The sequence below is a fragment of the Salmo trutta genome, chromosome 12, assembly GCF_901001165.1.
Source record: "Salmo trutta chromosome 12, fSalTru1.1, whole genome shotgun sequence".
Lineage (NCBI taxonomy): Eukaryota > Metazoa > Chordata > Actinopteri > Salmoniformes > Salmonidae > Salmo > Salmo trutta.
Genome location: NC_042968.1, coordinates 24,045,840 through 24,063,012, shown reverse-complemented (window position 1 = coordinate 24,063,012; position 17,173 = coordinate 24,045,840). Strand labels below are relative to the sequence as shown.

Below are 17,173 nucleotides of genomic sequence, written 5' to 3'. Positions count from 1 at the left end.
GCAAGACGTCCTGGTCCTCGACGGGGCTGGTTTTCCTTTTATAGTCCGTGATTGACTGTAGACCCTGCCACATACCTCTCGTGTCTGAGCCGTTGAATTGCGACTCTACTTTGTCTCTATACTGAAGCTTAGCTTGTTTGATTTCCTTGCGGAGGGAATAGCTACACTGTTTGTATTCGGTCATGTTTCCGGTCACCTTGCCCTGATTAAAAGCAGTGGTTCGCGCTTTCAGTTTTGCGTGAATGCTGCCATCAATCCACTGTTTCTGGTTTGGGAATGTTTTAATAGACGCTGTGGGTACGACATCGCCGATGCACTTGCTAATAAACCCGTTAAAGCACTAATAAACGCGTTAAAGCAGTTCTGCATGCAAGAGTGTGCTAAAATTCCTCCACAGCGATGTGAGAAACTTATCAACAACTACAGGAAGAATTTGGTTTCAGTCATTGCAGCTAAAGGTGGCACAACCAGTTATTGAGTGTAAGAGGGCAATTACTTTTGTTGTATAACTTTGTTAATAAAATAAGTAGCAATGTTTTTGTAAATTCATGTTCCCTTTATCTAATATTACGTTTTGGTTGAGATCTGATAACATTCAGTTAAAAAAATATGCAAAAATAGAGAAAATAAGCAAATATTTTTTCACAGCACTGTATGTGGTAGTTGTTAACAAGAGAACTTTATTAGTTGTTCTCTGTTCTACATTAGCTTGAAAATGAAACCAATAAGCATTTGGCTAATTATATAGACTGTAAGTAAGTGTATATTTATCTGCAGCCATTCATTTTCTGCCGGTCGACGTTCCAATGCTACGGCACATTTTGCATACGTTTTTTTTGGAGCACATTTGCAGAACTTTAAATCAGTCGCTTAGAAAATGGAAAAGAATGCTGAGCTTTGGCCTTAAAACCTGTTCAGGACTAATTCTCGTACCTTTATTAGTATGCCCGAGTAATTATTTTTCTTCATGTGAGGGCCATGAACAGTACCTAGTAATGCTGTGTACTGTTAGAAAGTTCTGATCCTCTGAACTTTATTTAAGCAATAAGGCAGTCACAGGTAAATTGCATTGTTCCGCCCTACACGAAAGCAATAAGGTCCTTTAGTTATTTTTGTCATGTTGCTCCAGTCGTTAATTATTTTGCATCGTTGCTATGTAAAAGTACTGGTCCTACATTCTAACAAAAATTGTTGCTATGCAGGCTGACTAATGTTTCTGACCATTTCTAGCTAGCTAGCCAACTTCAGCTAACTCAGTCACGTCAAACATTGCACCTGGAATGACTAGCTGCATTTTCATTTGTTTTAGCTTCTTTTCTATTTGAATTTACTTGGCTATATCCATAATAATGACGTTGATGCATGATATCGCCTGGCTCAAATAAAGTTGAGTTCTGTCTGGACACCCGTCCACTCTCTATGTAGGCTCCAGGGGAGTTTGCATTTCAAAACTGAAACAAATCTTCAGAGGCCGGACAGGCAGACTGCTAGGCTTATATTAACCCCTGCTGTACCAAACCAAATGCTAGGCTGGAAGCAAGGGGAAATAATGTGCAAGTGGTGATAAATACAATCAGGGATTTGGACAGCAATGTGAACATAATGAAATTCTTATGGAGGCACAGTGTTATTTCAGATGGAATTGTTAGCAGGCATAGTGGTTTCCACTAGATTATATAGCCACAAAGTCAAAATTGTTTATATCATAAAAATGTATGAAAACCTAACATAGCAGGTGTAAAATTAACACCTCAAATTAGATCCCCTACATACTGGTCTTGAGGATAATTTTTTTTTGGGGGGGGGAGATTCTCTTCTACACTGTTCAACCAATCCCGTAAATGTGGAGGAGGAGTTAAGATGGAGTGTCACCTTGTTAACGTCCAACAACGGAAGTCGTGTCACAGGCTCTCTGTCCATTCTTTCCACTCGGCAGAGGCAAGGGTTAGGCATAAGGTTAGCAGTGTGGTTAATGTTAGGGTTATGTTTCAAATAACATTTTAAGAGGTTTAATTGTAGAAATAGGTGGGGTTTAGCCATAATTATAACTTTGTGGCTATAGGTCATTATCAATAAAATGTCACAATAAGGTGCAGAGCGTTCGACTTGCCTGCTGGGGTCAAGGAAACCTGCAGCTCCGCTAAAACAATTGACATCTGTGTGCTGTTTTCAAGGGATTGTTAAATAAATGTTAACTATTTGGTTGTAATATCATCCATCACCCCTTGAAGAGCATAGTCAGAACTACACATTTCAGATTATTCCATGCAAAAGAATTGCACACATTTAGCTCTATCGTAAGTTATAGGCCTACAGCAAGTAACTGAAAGCTTTTCATGATCAGTAAACATCATTTGATCATGCCATTTCACATAAGTGAGGGTAGCCACACACTATCTTTCAGTATTGGCCACCATTAATTGGACATTTGAGTGATATAAAATGAAAGTGAACAATACCTGACAAGTATGAGTGGTTTAGGTTAATTTCCCATCCCTTGCGGGGTCTGCCTTTCAAACCGCAGAAGAGTGCATTTGCCAATGTAACGTTACTATTAGCTGATGTTTACTTTGCAAGCTACAGGTAGAAACTTTGCAGTTGACTAAACATAGTGGTCCCGTGTGGCTCAGTTGGTAGGGTTTTTTTATGAAATGTATGCATTCACTACTGTAAGTCGCTCTGGATAAGAGCGTCTGCTAAATGACTAAAATGTAAAATTAAAAAATGTAAGTAGAGTGTACTAGTGTACTTCTTACACCAACGTAGGCCTACCTAGTGGAGTTGGCAAGCAGTATTCCCTTTCAACATTGTTTTTGTGTTTGATCATGATTGCTGCTGACAGACATGACAGCTAGCTAATAACAGATCAGGTCAATGTGGCTAGTTAACAAGCTCACTTTCAGGAGAATAACTAGATGGCTATATCCAAATATTGTTTGATTTGCTTTCCATCCATAATGTTGATGACAGTGGTCCAACTTGACAACTTTACCAGGACAATGTCAAGCTCTTTCCAAAATCCTAATCTCTGATGAAGCAAGCTAAATGACACGTTGTTTCCTTTAGCTAGCTAGCTACATGATGAATGGATCTGGCTACCCTCACGTATCTGAAAATACATGATCAATTGATGTTTACTGATTGCTGTATTTTTTTTAAATTATCTTTTATTTAATCAGGGGAGCCCAATTTGAGACCAGGGTCTCATTTTCAATGGTGGCCTAAGACCACAAAGCAAAAGATACAAAATATAACAAGATACAAAATATAACAAGATACAATAAGAAGTACACTACACCAGAACATCACAGCCATCATAAACAAGTTACTAAATCAATCACACAATTTTACACCTTTGTGAACTCATTTATCATCAGGGGTTTAAAATGCCCTAGTGGCACCAGGGAATCCAAATGTAATGCATTTTGTAAGCGATTCCAAAAATGTGAAGTGTGAAAACGGATTTACTTAATTCCGTGTAGACCCTAGGAATCTGCAGCGCTAACCAACCCTGTGAACGGGTTTGGTATCACATTATTTTATACGTTAGCACTAAAGTTAGGTAAGTTGTAAACTTGTGTAGTAGGGCTTTGTAAACAAAAAAAGATGATCAATAATTCATTGATCTACGTGACTTTGATGAGGACCAGCCAACCTTTTGATACAGGATGCAGTGGTGAGTATTAACTGTCACGTGTCTGCTGTATTTTGATAAATGGTGTCACCATAGTCAGAAACTGGCAGGAAAGTTGATTGTACAATCTGCTTCCTGGTGTTTACAGTGAGGCAATATCTATTTCTAAAAAGAAGCCCACTTTAAATCTTAGCTTTATAACTAGCTCTTCTGTATGTTTTTCAAGAGTTAGATCTTTATCAATCCAAACACCCAGATATTTATAGGCTGGAACCCACTCAATGAGAGAACCATCCAATGAGTAAAAATGTAGTCCATCTGTGACATTTTTGCCTGAATTATAGATCAACATATATTTAGTTTTTCCCGCATTAAGTAAAAGTTTTAAATCAACAAGGGCCTTCTGTGATGAAACAAAATCACATTGCAGCTCTAACAGCTTGGCCAACAGTTGGCGCAATGGCATACATAACCCTATCATCTGCATACAGATGAATATTACAGGATTTAATAGACCAATATTATTTATATAAATAGTAAAGAGAATTTCTCCCAAAATCGACCCCTGCGGTACACCTTTCATAATAGAGGACATTTTACAATTTCATATGCTTTGAACAACCTATTAATGAAAAATGGGTGAGTAGGACCTGAATATATATTTTTTTAAAGTTGGGACACACATACTCATTCCAGAGTTTTTCTTTATTTTTGCTATTTTGTAGCCACCCTTTGCCTTGATGACAGGTTTGCACACTCTTGGCATTCTCTTAACCAGCTTCATGAGGAATGCTTTTTCAACAGTCTTGAAGGAGTTCCCACATAAGCTGAGCACTTGTTTGCTACTTTTTCTTCACTCTGCGGTCCAAAGTGTACGGAGAGTCCGACCAGCGAATGAAAGTTTAGGCGGGACTTCCCAGCCTCCAATGGATGTATGTGGATATGTAACCCGATACCCGAGAGTCTTCATTTCATGCTGGAAAAACGTAGCTGTGAGCCAAAACAGTCGGAAAGTGAATACACTTTACATAGACTGATCTATAAGCAAATTACCTTGATAAACAAGTTATATCTTAAGTGGTTTATGCTCATTGTGTTTTGTTCACTGGAAGAGAAGGTGTAGAAGCACAGTGGCTAGGAAAAACTCCCAGAAAGGCCAAAACCTAGGAAGAAACCTAGAGAGGAACCAGGCTATGAGGAGTGGCCAGTCCTCTTCTGGCTGTGCCGGGTGGAGATTATAACAGAACATGGCCAAGATGTTAAAATGTTCATAGATGACCAGCAGGGTCAAATAATAATAATCACAGTGGTTGTCGAGGGTGCAACAGGTCAGCACCTCAGGAGTAAATGTCAGTTGGCTTTTCATAGCCGATCATTCAGAATATCTCTACCACTCCTGCTGTCTCTAGAGAGTTGAAAACAGCAGGTCTGGGACAGGTAGCACATCCGGTGAACAGATCAGGGTTCCATAGCCGCAGGCAGAACAGTTGAAACTGGAGCAGCAGCGTGGACTGGGGACAGCAAAGAGTCATCAGGCCAGGTAGTCCTGAGGCATGGTCCTAGGGCTCAGGTCCTCCGAGAGAGAGAAATAAAGAAAGAGAAAGCAAGAAAGAGAAAAAGAGAGAGAGAGAATTAGAGAGAGCATACTTAAATTCACACAGGACACTGGATAAGACAGGATAAATACTCCAGATATAACAGACTGCCCCCAGCCACACAAACTACTGCAGCATAAATACTGGAGGCTGAGACAGGAGGGGTCGGGAGACAGTGTGGCGCCCGTCCAACGATACCCCCGGACAGTGCCAAACAGGCAGGATATAACCCCACCAACTTTGCCAAAGCACAGCCCCCACACCACTAGAGGGATATCTTCAACCACCAACTTACCATCCTGAGACAAGGCTGAGTATAGCCCACGAAGATATCCGCCACGGCACAACCCAAAGGGGGGGCGCCAACCCGGACAGGAAGATCACGTCAGTGACTCAATCCACTCAAGTGACGCACCCCTCCTAGGGACGGCATGGAAGAGCACCAGTAAGCCAGTGACTCAGCCCCAGTAATAGGGTTAGAGGCAGAGAATCCCAGTGGAGAGAGGGGAACCGGCCAGGCAGAGACAGCAAGGGTGGTTCGTTGCTCCAGTGTCTTTCCGTTCCCCTTCACACTCCTGGGCCAGACTACACTTAATCATAGGACCTACTGAAGAGATGAGTCTTCAATAAAGGCTTAAATGTTGAGACCGTGTCTGCGTCTCTCACATGGATAGGCAGACCATTCCATAAAAATGGAGCTCTGTAGGAGAAAGCCCTGCCTCCAGCTGTTTGCTTAGAAATTCTAGGGACAGTAAGGAGGCCTGTGTCTTGTGACCGTAGCGTACGTGTAGGTATGTACGGCAGGACCAAATCGGAAAGATAGGTAGGAGCAAGCCCATGTAATGCTTTGTAGGTTAGCAGTAAAACCTTGAAATCAGCCCTTGCCTTAACCGGAAGCCAGTGTAGAGAGGCTAGCACTGGAGTAATCTGATACATTTTTTGGTTCTTGTCAAGATTCTAGCAGCCGTGTTTAGCACTAACTGAAGTTTATTTAGTGCTTTAGCCGGAAAGTAGAGCATTGCAGTAGTCTAACCTAGAAGTGACAAAAGAATGGATTCATTTTTCTGCATCATTTTTGGACAGAAAGTTTCTGATTTTTGCAATGTTACGTAGATGGAAAAAAACTGTCCTTGAAACAGTCTTGATATGTTCGTCAAAAGAGAGATCAGGGTCCAGAGTAACACCGAGGTTTATTTGAGACGACTGTACAACCATCAAGATTAATTGTCAGATTCAACAGAAGATCTCTTTGTTTCTTGGGATCTAGAACAAGCATCTCTGTTTTGTCCGAGTTTAAAAGTAGAACATTTGCCGCCATCCACTTCCTTATGTCTGAAACACCGGCTTTCAGGGAGGGCAATTTTGGGGCTTCACCATGTTTCATCGAAATGTACAGCTGTGTGTCATCCGCATAGCAGTGAAAGTTAACATTATGTTTCCGAATGACATCACCAAGAGGTAAAATATATAGTGAAAACAATAGTGGTCCTAAAACGGAGCCTTGAGGAACACCGAAATTTACAGTTGTCAGAGGACAAACCATCCACAGAGACAAACTGATATCTTTCCGACAGATAAGATCTAAACCAGGCCAGAACTTGTCCGTGTAGACCAATTTTGGTTTCCAATCTCTCCAAAAGAATGTGGTGGAAGATGGTATCAAAAGCAGCACTAACGTCTAGGAGCACAAGGACAGATGCAGAGCCTCGGTCTGACGCCATTAAAAGGTAATTTACCACCTTCACAAGTGCAGTCTCAGTGCTATGATGGGGTCTTAAACCAGACTGAAACGTTTTGTATACATTGTTTGTCTTCAGGAAGGCAGTGAGTTGCTGCGTAACAGCTTTTTCTAAAATTGTTGAGAGGAATGGGAGATTCGATATAGGCCAATAGTTTTTTATATTTTCTGGGTCAAGGTTTGGCTTTTTCAAGAGAGGCTTTATTACTGTCACTTTTAGTTAGTTTGGTACACATCCGGTGGCTAGAGAGTAATTTATTATGTTCATAATAGGAGGGCCAAGCACAGTAAGCAGCTCTTTCAGTAGTTTAGTTGGAATAGGGTCCAATATGCAGCTTGAAGGTTTAGAGGCCATGATTATTTCCATTAATGTGTCAAGAGATATAGCACTAAAAAACGTGAGTGTCTCCCTTGATCCTAGGTCCTGGCAGAGTTGTGCAGACTCAGGACAACTGAGCTTTGGAGGAATACGCCGATTTAAAGAGTCCGAAATTTGCTTTCTAATGATCATTATATTTTCCTCAAAGAAGTTCATGAATTTATCACTGCTTAAGTGAAAGCCATCCTCTCTTGGGGAATGCTGCTTTTTAGTTAGCTTTGCGACACTATCAAAAATACATATTGGATTGTTCTCATTTTCCTCAATTAAGTTGGAAAAATAGGATGATCGAGCAGCAGTCAGTACCGTGCAGTATCGAAGAGCCCTGTCTTTCCAAGTTAGTCGGAAGACTTCCAGTTTGGTGTAGCGCCATTTCTGTTCCAATTTTCTGGAAGCTTGCTTTAGAGCTCGGGTCATTTTCTGTATACCAGGGAGCTAGTTTCTTATGACAAATGTTTTTTGTTTTTAGGGGTGCGACTGCATCTAGGGTATTGCGCAAGGTTAAATTGAGTTCCTCAGTTAGGTGGTTAACTGATTTTTGTACTCTGACATCCTTGGGTAGGTGGAGGGAGTCTGGAAGAGCATCTAGGACTCTTTGGGTTGTCTGAGAATTTATAGCATGACTTTTGATGATCCTTGGTTGGTTATTTTTTGCGGTTGCAAATGTAATAAAATGGTGGTCCGATAGTCCAGGATTATGAGGGATAACATTAAAATCCACAACATTTATTCCACGGGACAAAACTAGGTCCAGAGTATGACTGTGGCAGAGTAGGTCCGGAGACATGTTGGACAAAACCCACTGAGTCGATGATGGCTCTGAAAGCCTTTTGAAGTGGGTCCATGTGAATATTAAAGTCACCAAAAATTTGAATATCATCTGCCATGACTACAAGGTCCTTTAGGAATTCAGGGAACTCTGTGAGAAACGCTGTATATGGCCCAGGAGGCCTGTAAACAGTAGCTATAAAAAGTGTTTGAGTAGGCTGCATAGATTTCATGACTATAAGCTCAAAAGATGAAAACGTTTTTTTTTTGTAAATTGAAATTTGGTATCGTAAATGTTAGCAACACCTCTGCCTTTGAGGGATGCGCGGGGATGTGGTCACTAGTGTAACCAGGAGGTGAGGCCTCATTTAACACAGTAAATTCATCAGGCTTAAGCCATGTTTCAGTCAGGCCAATCACATCAAGATTATGATCAGTGATCAGTAATTAGTTCATTGACTATAACTGCCTTGGAAGTGAGGGATCTAACATTAAGGAGCCCTATTTTGAGATGTATCACAATCTCTTTCAATAATGGCAGGAATGGAGGAGGTCTTTATTCCAGTGAGATTGCTAAGGCGAACACTGCCATGTTTAGTTTTGCCCAACCTTGGTCGAGGCACAGACACAGTCTCAATGGGGATAGCTGAGCTGACTACACTGACTGTGCAAGTGGCAAACTCCACTAAGCCGGTAGGCTGGCTAACAGCCTTCTGCCTGGCCTGCACCCTATCTCATTGTGGAGCTAGGGGAGTTAGAGCCCTGTCTATGTTCGTAGATAAGATGAGAGCACCCCTCCAGCTAGGATGGAGTCCGGCACTCCTTAACAGGCCAGGCTTGGACCAGAAAGAGGGCCAATTATCTACAAATTCTATCTTTTAGGAGGGGCAGAAAAGAGTTTTCAACCAGCGATTGAGTTGTGAGACTCTGCCGTAGAGCTCATCACTCCCCCTAACTGGGAAGGGGCCAGAGACAATTACTCGATGCCGACACATCTTTCTAGCTGATTTACACGCTGAAGCTATGTTGCGCTTGGTGACTGTTTCATCCTAACATCGTCGGTGCCGACGTGGATAACAATATCCCTATACTCTCTACACTCGCCAGTTTTAGCTTTAGCCAGCACCATCTTCAGATTACCTTAACGTCGGTAGCCCTGCCCCCTGGTAAACAGTGTATGATCGCTGGATGATTCATTTTAAGTCTAATACTGCGGGTAATGGAGTCGCCAGTGACTAGGGTTTTCAATTTGTCAGAGCTAATGGTGGGAGGCTGGCGTGTAGCTTGGACGGCAGTCTGAGTTGAGAAAGATCTTTCAAGAGGGGCAAGGATGACTCAAATTGACTTTTGGATGCGAATGGAGAACTGTCTAGCTGGATAGCTGTTGTGTGTTTTCTGACAATTAAAAGAGACTCAAACAGTACGGTTGGTTAAAAGGTTCTTCAAATGTTCACAACTATGTTTAAGTGCATGATAGCAATTAATACAATGGCAATAATATACAATATAATTGCAATTATATGATTGGCCATTTCATGATTATTTTGTCTTTCATAGTGTAATAGTGCATTAGGAATTGAGGTATGCTAACTAATCATTCTCTGAGCAATCACCATAGAAATGAGGACTATGTATAGGCTAATTGATAGAGGGTTGTCATTGTAAGGCCTCTGAAAGCACTGTCCTTGACATCAGACTACCTATTGTCTGTGTCCATAGGTTGTTCTGGACATGACCTTTGGAGGTGGAGGTCACACCAAAGCCATCCTGAGGGCCTCTCCTGAGGTGACAGTAGTGGCCCTAGACCGAGACCCCACAGCATTCAGCTTAGCTCAACAGCTGGCCAAGGCACACAGGTGATTGCCTTTTTTTATAATAATTACAGTGGTATGTATAATATTGGTCCAAATTGTACTTAAGTCACATATTTCACAGATTTGCAAGTCAAAATACATTTGTTTGCAAATGTAATCTGCATGTAGAAATGTCAATGAACATCAAAGGGATCCTTTGGGATTTTGGCAATGAGGCCCTTTCTTCTTCCCCAGAGTTAGATGAACTTATGGATACCATTTTTATGTCTCTTCGTGCAGTATGAAGGAAGTTGCTAGCTAGTTACAAATTGTGCTAACGTTAGACGCAAAGGCATATAAATGGTATCCACGAGTTCATCTGACTCTGGGAAAGTAGATAAAGGGCCTCATTGCCAAAATCACAAAGGATCCCTTTAACACATCTTAATATGCAATAACATAAAAGTCATTGTAAATAATGTAGGCTACCTACAATGCAATTAATTGCACTGTACCTGCTTACATTAGGATTAATATATACATGCTATAGAGACACTTATTTGAAGTCAGACTACAAAACAGGGTAGACACTCTAATGAAGTCTGATTCACAATATCTCTACTGCCGAATGTGATTGGTATGTGCTTGCATTGTTAATGCTGTTATGTGGGTTATTTTCCCTCAAAGTTATACAGTCAACAATTTATGGATCATAGTTTAGATTGAAGGTTAGCTAGATCACAATACAGCCTATTGCATGCATCCCACCTCCCAACCCTCTCCACCTCCCTGCCAACCCTCAAACCCTGGAAAAAAAATGAATCACTGAGTAACTGCTGCTAAAGCCCCTCGTTTCACAATCCATCCACATCCATTGTGTCAGGGAGACTTAAACCCAGTCCCCCCACGCTTAGCTGGTGGGCCTGGCGTCTCATTTGTCAGAACAGGGGCCCACGGCCCCAGTGTGAGGGAGATGCTGCCTCCCACTGAGGTTCCGTCAGTGGTGAGTGGGAGGTAAAGAGAGAGGAGAGCCCAGCAAACTTCGAAGAGAGAGGAGGGAGACACCGGGCCACTGTGTTTAATAATGAGGGAGAGAGTGTGTGCGAGAGCGCATGAGGGAGGATGAAAATGAGATGTTCCTAAGACCATGGCGTGGGTAGGAATCCTTTTACGTAGATTCCGGGGAAACCTCTCTCGGGGGAATGTCTGCTACAGCAACGCGCCTATGAGAGGGGGATGAGACGGAAAAGAGAAAATCAGAGTACGCCATTCTGTCAGCAGCAATATACCCCAGCTATAAACCCTTCCACACCCACTCACGATTTGAGTTGAGAGAAGCCAGAGAAATCTAGCAATTAGCTAATATTATTGGAAGCCTGTATAAAAGACCCTTGCAGCCCACGCAATGCCTCCACACATCAGGGCTGGAGAGCGTTCTCTTCTCTCTCTCTCGTATTTCTATCCTCACTGATTTCACTTCTCTTTTGCCTTGCAAAAAGTACAGCCTTGATGCAAACTATTGAAGAGCGATGTGAATCTGCACTTATGTAATTGCTTAGATTAGAGCCCAGAGGAAGAGTTAGATTTTCTAGTCTAGTAGACGTCCTGACAACTTTCACATTGGTTGCAGTGGTCTGAGGGGTATCCTACGAAGGACGCTGGATCTACTCAGAGTTTTCTAAAGCTAACCAGCTTCAATTAGCTTCAGATTCCAGCTCAGGCTTCATCTGTACTACTACGGTATGAAGCCTGCTGCTAACTCTAGCAGGCTGGTAACTGCGCGTACATGTCACACATGGCTAGTTGAGTGCGGAACTCTTCATTGAGACAATGCTGAAACATCAAGCAAGGGGCAAATCAGTTGCACATTTTCATTTGTGCCAAAATCAAAATGAAAGAAGGCCTGGGACGATACCAGTATCACAATATTTTTTTCCTTGCCAAAAATGTAAACGAGAAGCAGATCAAAGTCTTTGGTCCTTTATAAACCTGCTGTATGTGAAATAGTGTGTGTTATAGCTTGGAAAATCAATACATGTGACTCTGAATGACATCATGTTGTTTGTTTCCAATATTAGGGCTGTTTTCCTAAAGAAGGTAAATCCGCTTTGTGTTTTGTTTCCTTGCCACGACACTGAGTATTGCGAAACTGTTATTGTCCAGGCCCTAATGTTGAGACTTAATTCTCTATTCTGAGTGTGACAGTATTGTGGAGATTCTACGCACTAGTCTATTACCAGAGATATCTTTCTTATTGCTATTACTTGCGTACAGGGGGCTTTATGTGTGTGCAACTTTTAGGTAGAAAATTAACAAAAGCCACATCTGGGGGGAAAAAGAGAAAGTAAATTACTAGTGACTGGTGTCTGCATGTCATTGATTTGCATGGGGTGATTAGCATTTAGCAAGTAACCTGGTGTATCATGTTTACTATAGACACCATTCCACTCTCCTAGGGCGACAATCCATAAGAAATATAGTGAACAGGCCTACCAGGGAGAAGAAAGAGGAAACAACATTAGTTGTGGCACTCTACTGAGAATCTATGTATCTCTAACTCTCTTTAGTCTTAGGCTTACATCTTAAACACATCATGCTACATTTGTTTATTTTTAAGTTTAGTTTAAACTTCTAGAGTTGAGGTTGCTTAAGTTCACATTCCAAACCAAACACAAGCATCTTTCGCCGGTGGTACTTTGTGTGTGTTCTTTTTTCATGTCCTGTAGATATTTTCATCACTGCTCCCCTGCTGAAAGCAATCAATCAGCATCTTGTCTTAGGCCTTAGTGACGCAGGTAGAGGAGCTGAGCAGGTCAGCACTGGGGAATATTTCAGACTTGATTTGTGGAGAAGCAGCGCGTCACGTTGGACACACACACACACACACACACACACACACACACACACACACACACACACACACACACACACACACACACACACACACACACACACACACACACACTTAGCACTCAACAGTGAGGACTCCTGGTACTTTTACCTCAAGATGGGGCGTTGGGAGGGGAATGGCATCTGCAGATGTGTGTTTTCAAGTGCTGCTGAAAATAGTGCATTTTTGTGTAATGTGTTCAGGTTACAGTCATGAAAATGGAAAACAAAGGACACGATCTTTACACAGTACATCCGTACTGTACATCTGTGTCATCCGTCAGAGGATGCGCTTAAAAGATTAAACAAACCAACAAAGGATTTATTTTTTTATTTTATTTATTTAAAAAAATATATTATTGAACCTTTATTTAACTAGGCAAGTCAGTTAAGAACAAATTCTTATTTACAATGACAGAATATGTGTAGGCAAACCCTTATCTGCTCTACTTCAAACCCAGATAAACAGGTGACAGACGTTCATATGAAGAAGACTGCAGCAGCTCAAAGCTCTGTTCCTTTATTAAGGTCTTGCTCCAGGGCACCAATACTGCCACCAATACTTACTTACAGGATGGGCCTACAGTACACAGACAGGGGAAGGGCTTTCTTTATAACATTTGTGGACAACTGGGGACATTTTCTGGAGCAAACTAAGTAGTGAGAATAGATGCAGGCTGAGCACTTGTGGAGAACCTTGCCAGAAATTGGAACAGGGTGTTGATTAAGAAAGATGGAAGTTTCGCCATTTAATGGCCAATCTTCACACTTCCTGAAGACCCTAATGGAACTTATTTTATTTTATTTCTTTATTTCACCTTTATTTAACCAGGTAGGCCAGTTGAGAACAAGTTCTCATTTGCAACTGCGACCTGGCCAAGATAAAGCATAGCAATTCAACACATACAACAACACAGAGTTACACATGGAATAAACAGAACATACAGGCATAAATACAGTAGAACAAAAGAAAACAAAAAGTCTATATACAGTGAGTGCAAATGAGGTAATTTAAGGCAATAAATAGGCCATGGTGGCGAAGTAATTACAATATAGCAATTAAACACTAGAATGGTAGATGTGCAGAAGATGAATGTGCAAGTAGAGATACTGGGGTGCAAAGGAGCAAGATAAATAAATAAATAAATACAGTATGGGGATGAGGTAGGTTGATAGATGGGCTGTTTACAGATGGGCTATGTACAGGTGCAGAGATCTGTGAGCTGCTCTGACAGTTGGTGCTTAAAGCTAGTGAGGGAGATATGAGTCTCCAGCTTCAGAGATCTTTGCAGTTCGTTCCAGTCATTGGCAGCAGAGAACTGGAAGGAAAGATGACCAAAGGAGGAATTGGCTTTGGGGGTGACCAGTGAGATATACCTGCTGGAGCACGTGCTACAAGTGGGTGTTGCTATGGTGACCAGTGAGCTGAGATAAGGCGGGGCTTTACCTAGCAGAGACTTGTAGATAACCTGTAGCCAGTGGGTTTGGCGACGAGTATGAAGCGAGGGTCAGCCAACGAGAGCGTACAGGTCGCAATGGTGGGTAGTGTATGGGGCTTTGGTGACAAAACGGATGGCACTGTGATAGACTGCATCCAGTTTGTTGAGTAGAGTGTTGGAGGCTATTTTATAGATGACATCACCGAAGTCGAGGATCGGTAGGATGGTCAGTTTTAGGAGGGTATGTTTGGCAGCATGAGTGAAGGATGCTTTGTTGCGATATAGGAAGCCGATTCTAGATTTCATTTTGGATTGGAGATGCTTAATGTGAGTCTGGAAGGAAAGTTTACAGTCTAACCAGACACCTAGGTATTTGTAGTTGTCCACATATTCTAAGTCAGAGCCATCCAGAGTAGTGATGCTGGACGGGCGAGCAGGTGCGGGCAGTGATCGATTGAATAGCATGCATTTAGTTTTACTTGCGTTTAAGAGCAGTTGGAGGCCACGGAAGGAGAGTTGTATGGCATTGAAGCTCATCTGGAGGTTAGCTAACACAGTGTCCAAAGAGGGGCCAGAAGTATACAGAATGGTGTCGTCTGCGTAGAGGTGGATCAGAGAATCACCAGCAGCAAGAGCAACATCATTGATGTATACAGAAAAGAGAGTCGGCCCAAGAATTGAACCCTGTGGCACACCCATAGAGACCGCCAGAGGTCCGGACAACAGGCCCTCCGATTTGACACACTGAACTCTATCAGAGAAGTAGTTGGTAAACCAGGCGAGGCAATCATTTGAGAAACCCAGGCTGTCGAGTCTGCCAATAAGAATGTGGTGATTGACAGAGTCGAAAGCCTTGGCCAGGTTGATGAATACGGCTGCACAAAATGTCTCTTAACGATGGCGGTGATGATGTTGTTTAGGACCTTGAGCGTGGCTGAGGTGCACCCAGGACCAGCTCTGAAACCAGATTGCATAGCGGAGAAGGTACGGTGGGATTCGAAATGGTCGGTAATCTGTTTGTTAACTTGGCTTTCGAAGACCTTAGACAGGGTAGGATAGATATAGGTCTGTAGCAGTTTGGGTCTAGAGTGTCACTCCCTTTGAAGAGGGGCATGACTGCGGCGGCTTTCCAATCTTTGGGAATCTCAGACGATATGAAAGAGAGATTGAACAGGCTAGTAATAGGGGTTGCAACAATTTTGGCAGATCATTTTAGAAAGAGACGGTCCAGATTGTCTAGCCCGGCTGATTTGTATGGGTCCAGATTTTGCAGCTATTTCAGAACATCAGCTATCTGGATTTGGGTGAAGGAGAAATGGTGGGGGCTTTGGCGGGTTGCTGTGGAGGGTGCCGGGCAGTTGACTGGGGTAGGGGTAGCCAGGTGGAAAGCATGGCCAGCCGTAGAGAGATGCTTATTGAAATTCTCAATTATAGTGGATTTATCGGTGGTAACAGTGTTTCTTAGCCTCAGAGCAGTGGGCAGCTGGGAGGAGGTGCTCTTATTCTCCATGGACTTTACAGTGTCCCAGAACTTTTTTGAGTTAGTAGTACAGGATGCAAATTTCTGTTTGAAAAAGCTAGCCTTAGCTTTTCTTACTGCCTGTGTATATTTGTTCCTAACTTCCCTGAAAAGTTGCATATCACGGGGGCTATTCGATGCTAATGCAGAATGCCACAGGATGTTTTTGTGCTGGTCAAGGGCAGACAGGTCTGGAGTGAACCAAGGACTATATCTATTCCTAGTTCTAAATTTTTTGAGTGGGGCATGCTTATTTAAGATGGTGAGGAAGGCACTTTTAAAGAATAGCCAGGCATCATCTACTGACGGGATGAGGTCAATGTCATTCCAGGATACCCCAGCCTGGTCGATTAGAAAGGCCTGCTCGCAGAAGTGTTTCAGGGAGCGTTTGACAGTGATGAGGGGTGGTCGTTGGGTCGCAGACCCATTACGGATGCAGGCAATGAGGCAGTGATCGCTGAGATCTTGATTGAAAACAGCAGAGGTATATTTGGAGGGCGAGTTAGTTAGGATGACATCTATGAGGGTGCCCGTGTTCACGGATTTGGGTTGTACCTGGTAGGTTCATTGATAATTTGTGTGAGATTGATGGCATCAAGCTTAGATTGTAGGATGGCCGGGGTGTTAAGCATGTCCCAGTTTAGATCACCTAGTAGCGCGAGCTCAAAAGATAGATGGGGGCAATCAATTCACATATGGCATCGAGGGCACAGCTGGGGGCAGAGGGAGGTCTATAGCAAGCGGCAACAGTGAGAGACTTGTTTCTGGAAAGGTGAATTTTTAGAAGTAGAAGCTTGATTGTTTGGGTACAGACTTGGATAGTAATACAGAACTCTGCAGGCTATCTCTGCAGTAGATTGCAACACTGCCCCCTTTGGCATTTCTATCTTGGCAGAAAATGTTATAGTTAGCGATGGAGATTTCAGGGTTTTTGGTGGTTTTCCTAAGCCAGGATTCAGACACGACTAAGACATCCGGGTTGGCAGAGTGTGCTAAAATAGTGAGTAAAACAAACTTCGGAAGTAGGCTTCTAATGTTAACATGCATGAAACCAAGGCTTTTATTGTTACAGAAGTCAACAAATGAGAGCACCTGGGGAGTGGGAGTGGAGCTAGGCACTGCAGGACCTGGATTAACCTCCACATCACCACAAGAACAGAGGAGAAGTAAGATAAGGGTATGGCTAAAGGCTAGACGAACTGGCCGTCTAGCACGTTCGGAACAGAGAGTAAAAGGAGCAGGTTTCTGGGCACGATAGCATAGATTCAAGGCATAGTGTACAGACAAAGGTAAGGTAGGATGTGAGTACATTGGAGGTAAACCTAGGCATTGAGTAATGATGAGAGAGATATAGTCTCTAGAGACGTTTAAACCAGGTCATTTCATCGCATAAGTAGGAGGTGGAACAACATGGTTGGT

The 17,173-nt window shown here is 42.5% G+C and overlaps 1 protein-coding gene across 3 annotated transcripts in view; it reads left to right on the top strand.

Annotated features, from left to right (window-relative positions):
* Positions 1 to 17,173, top strand: part of LOC115203217 (probable methyltransferase-like protein 15) — a 65,586-nt gene that overhangs the window by 33,572 nt on the left and 14,841 nt on the right. For all 3 annotated transcript variants that reach the window (XM_029767682.1, XM_029767681.1, XM_029767680.1), the window contains exon 3: positions 9,834 to 9,970. In XM_029767682.1, coding sequence (XP_029623542.1) covers positions 9,834 to 9,970 — 137 coding nt within the window. The remainder of the gene's footprint in view (positions 1 to 9,833; positions 9,971 to 17,173) is intronic.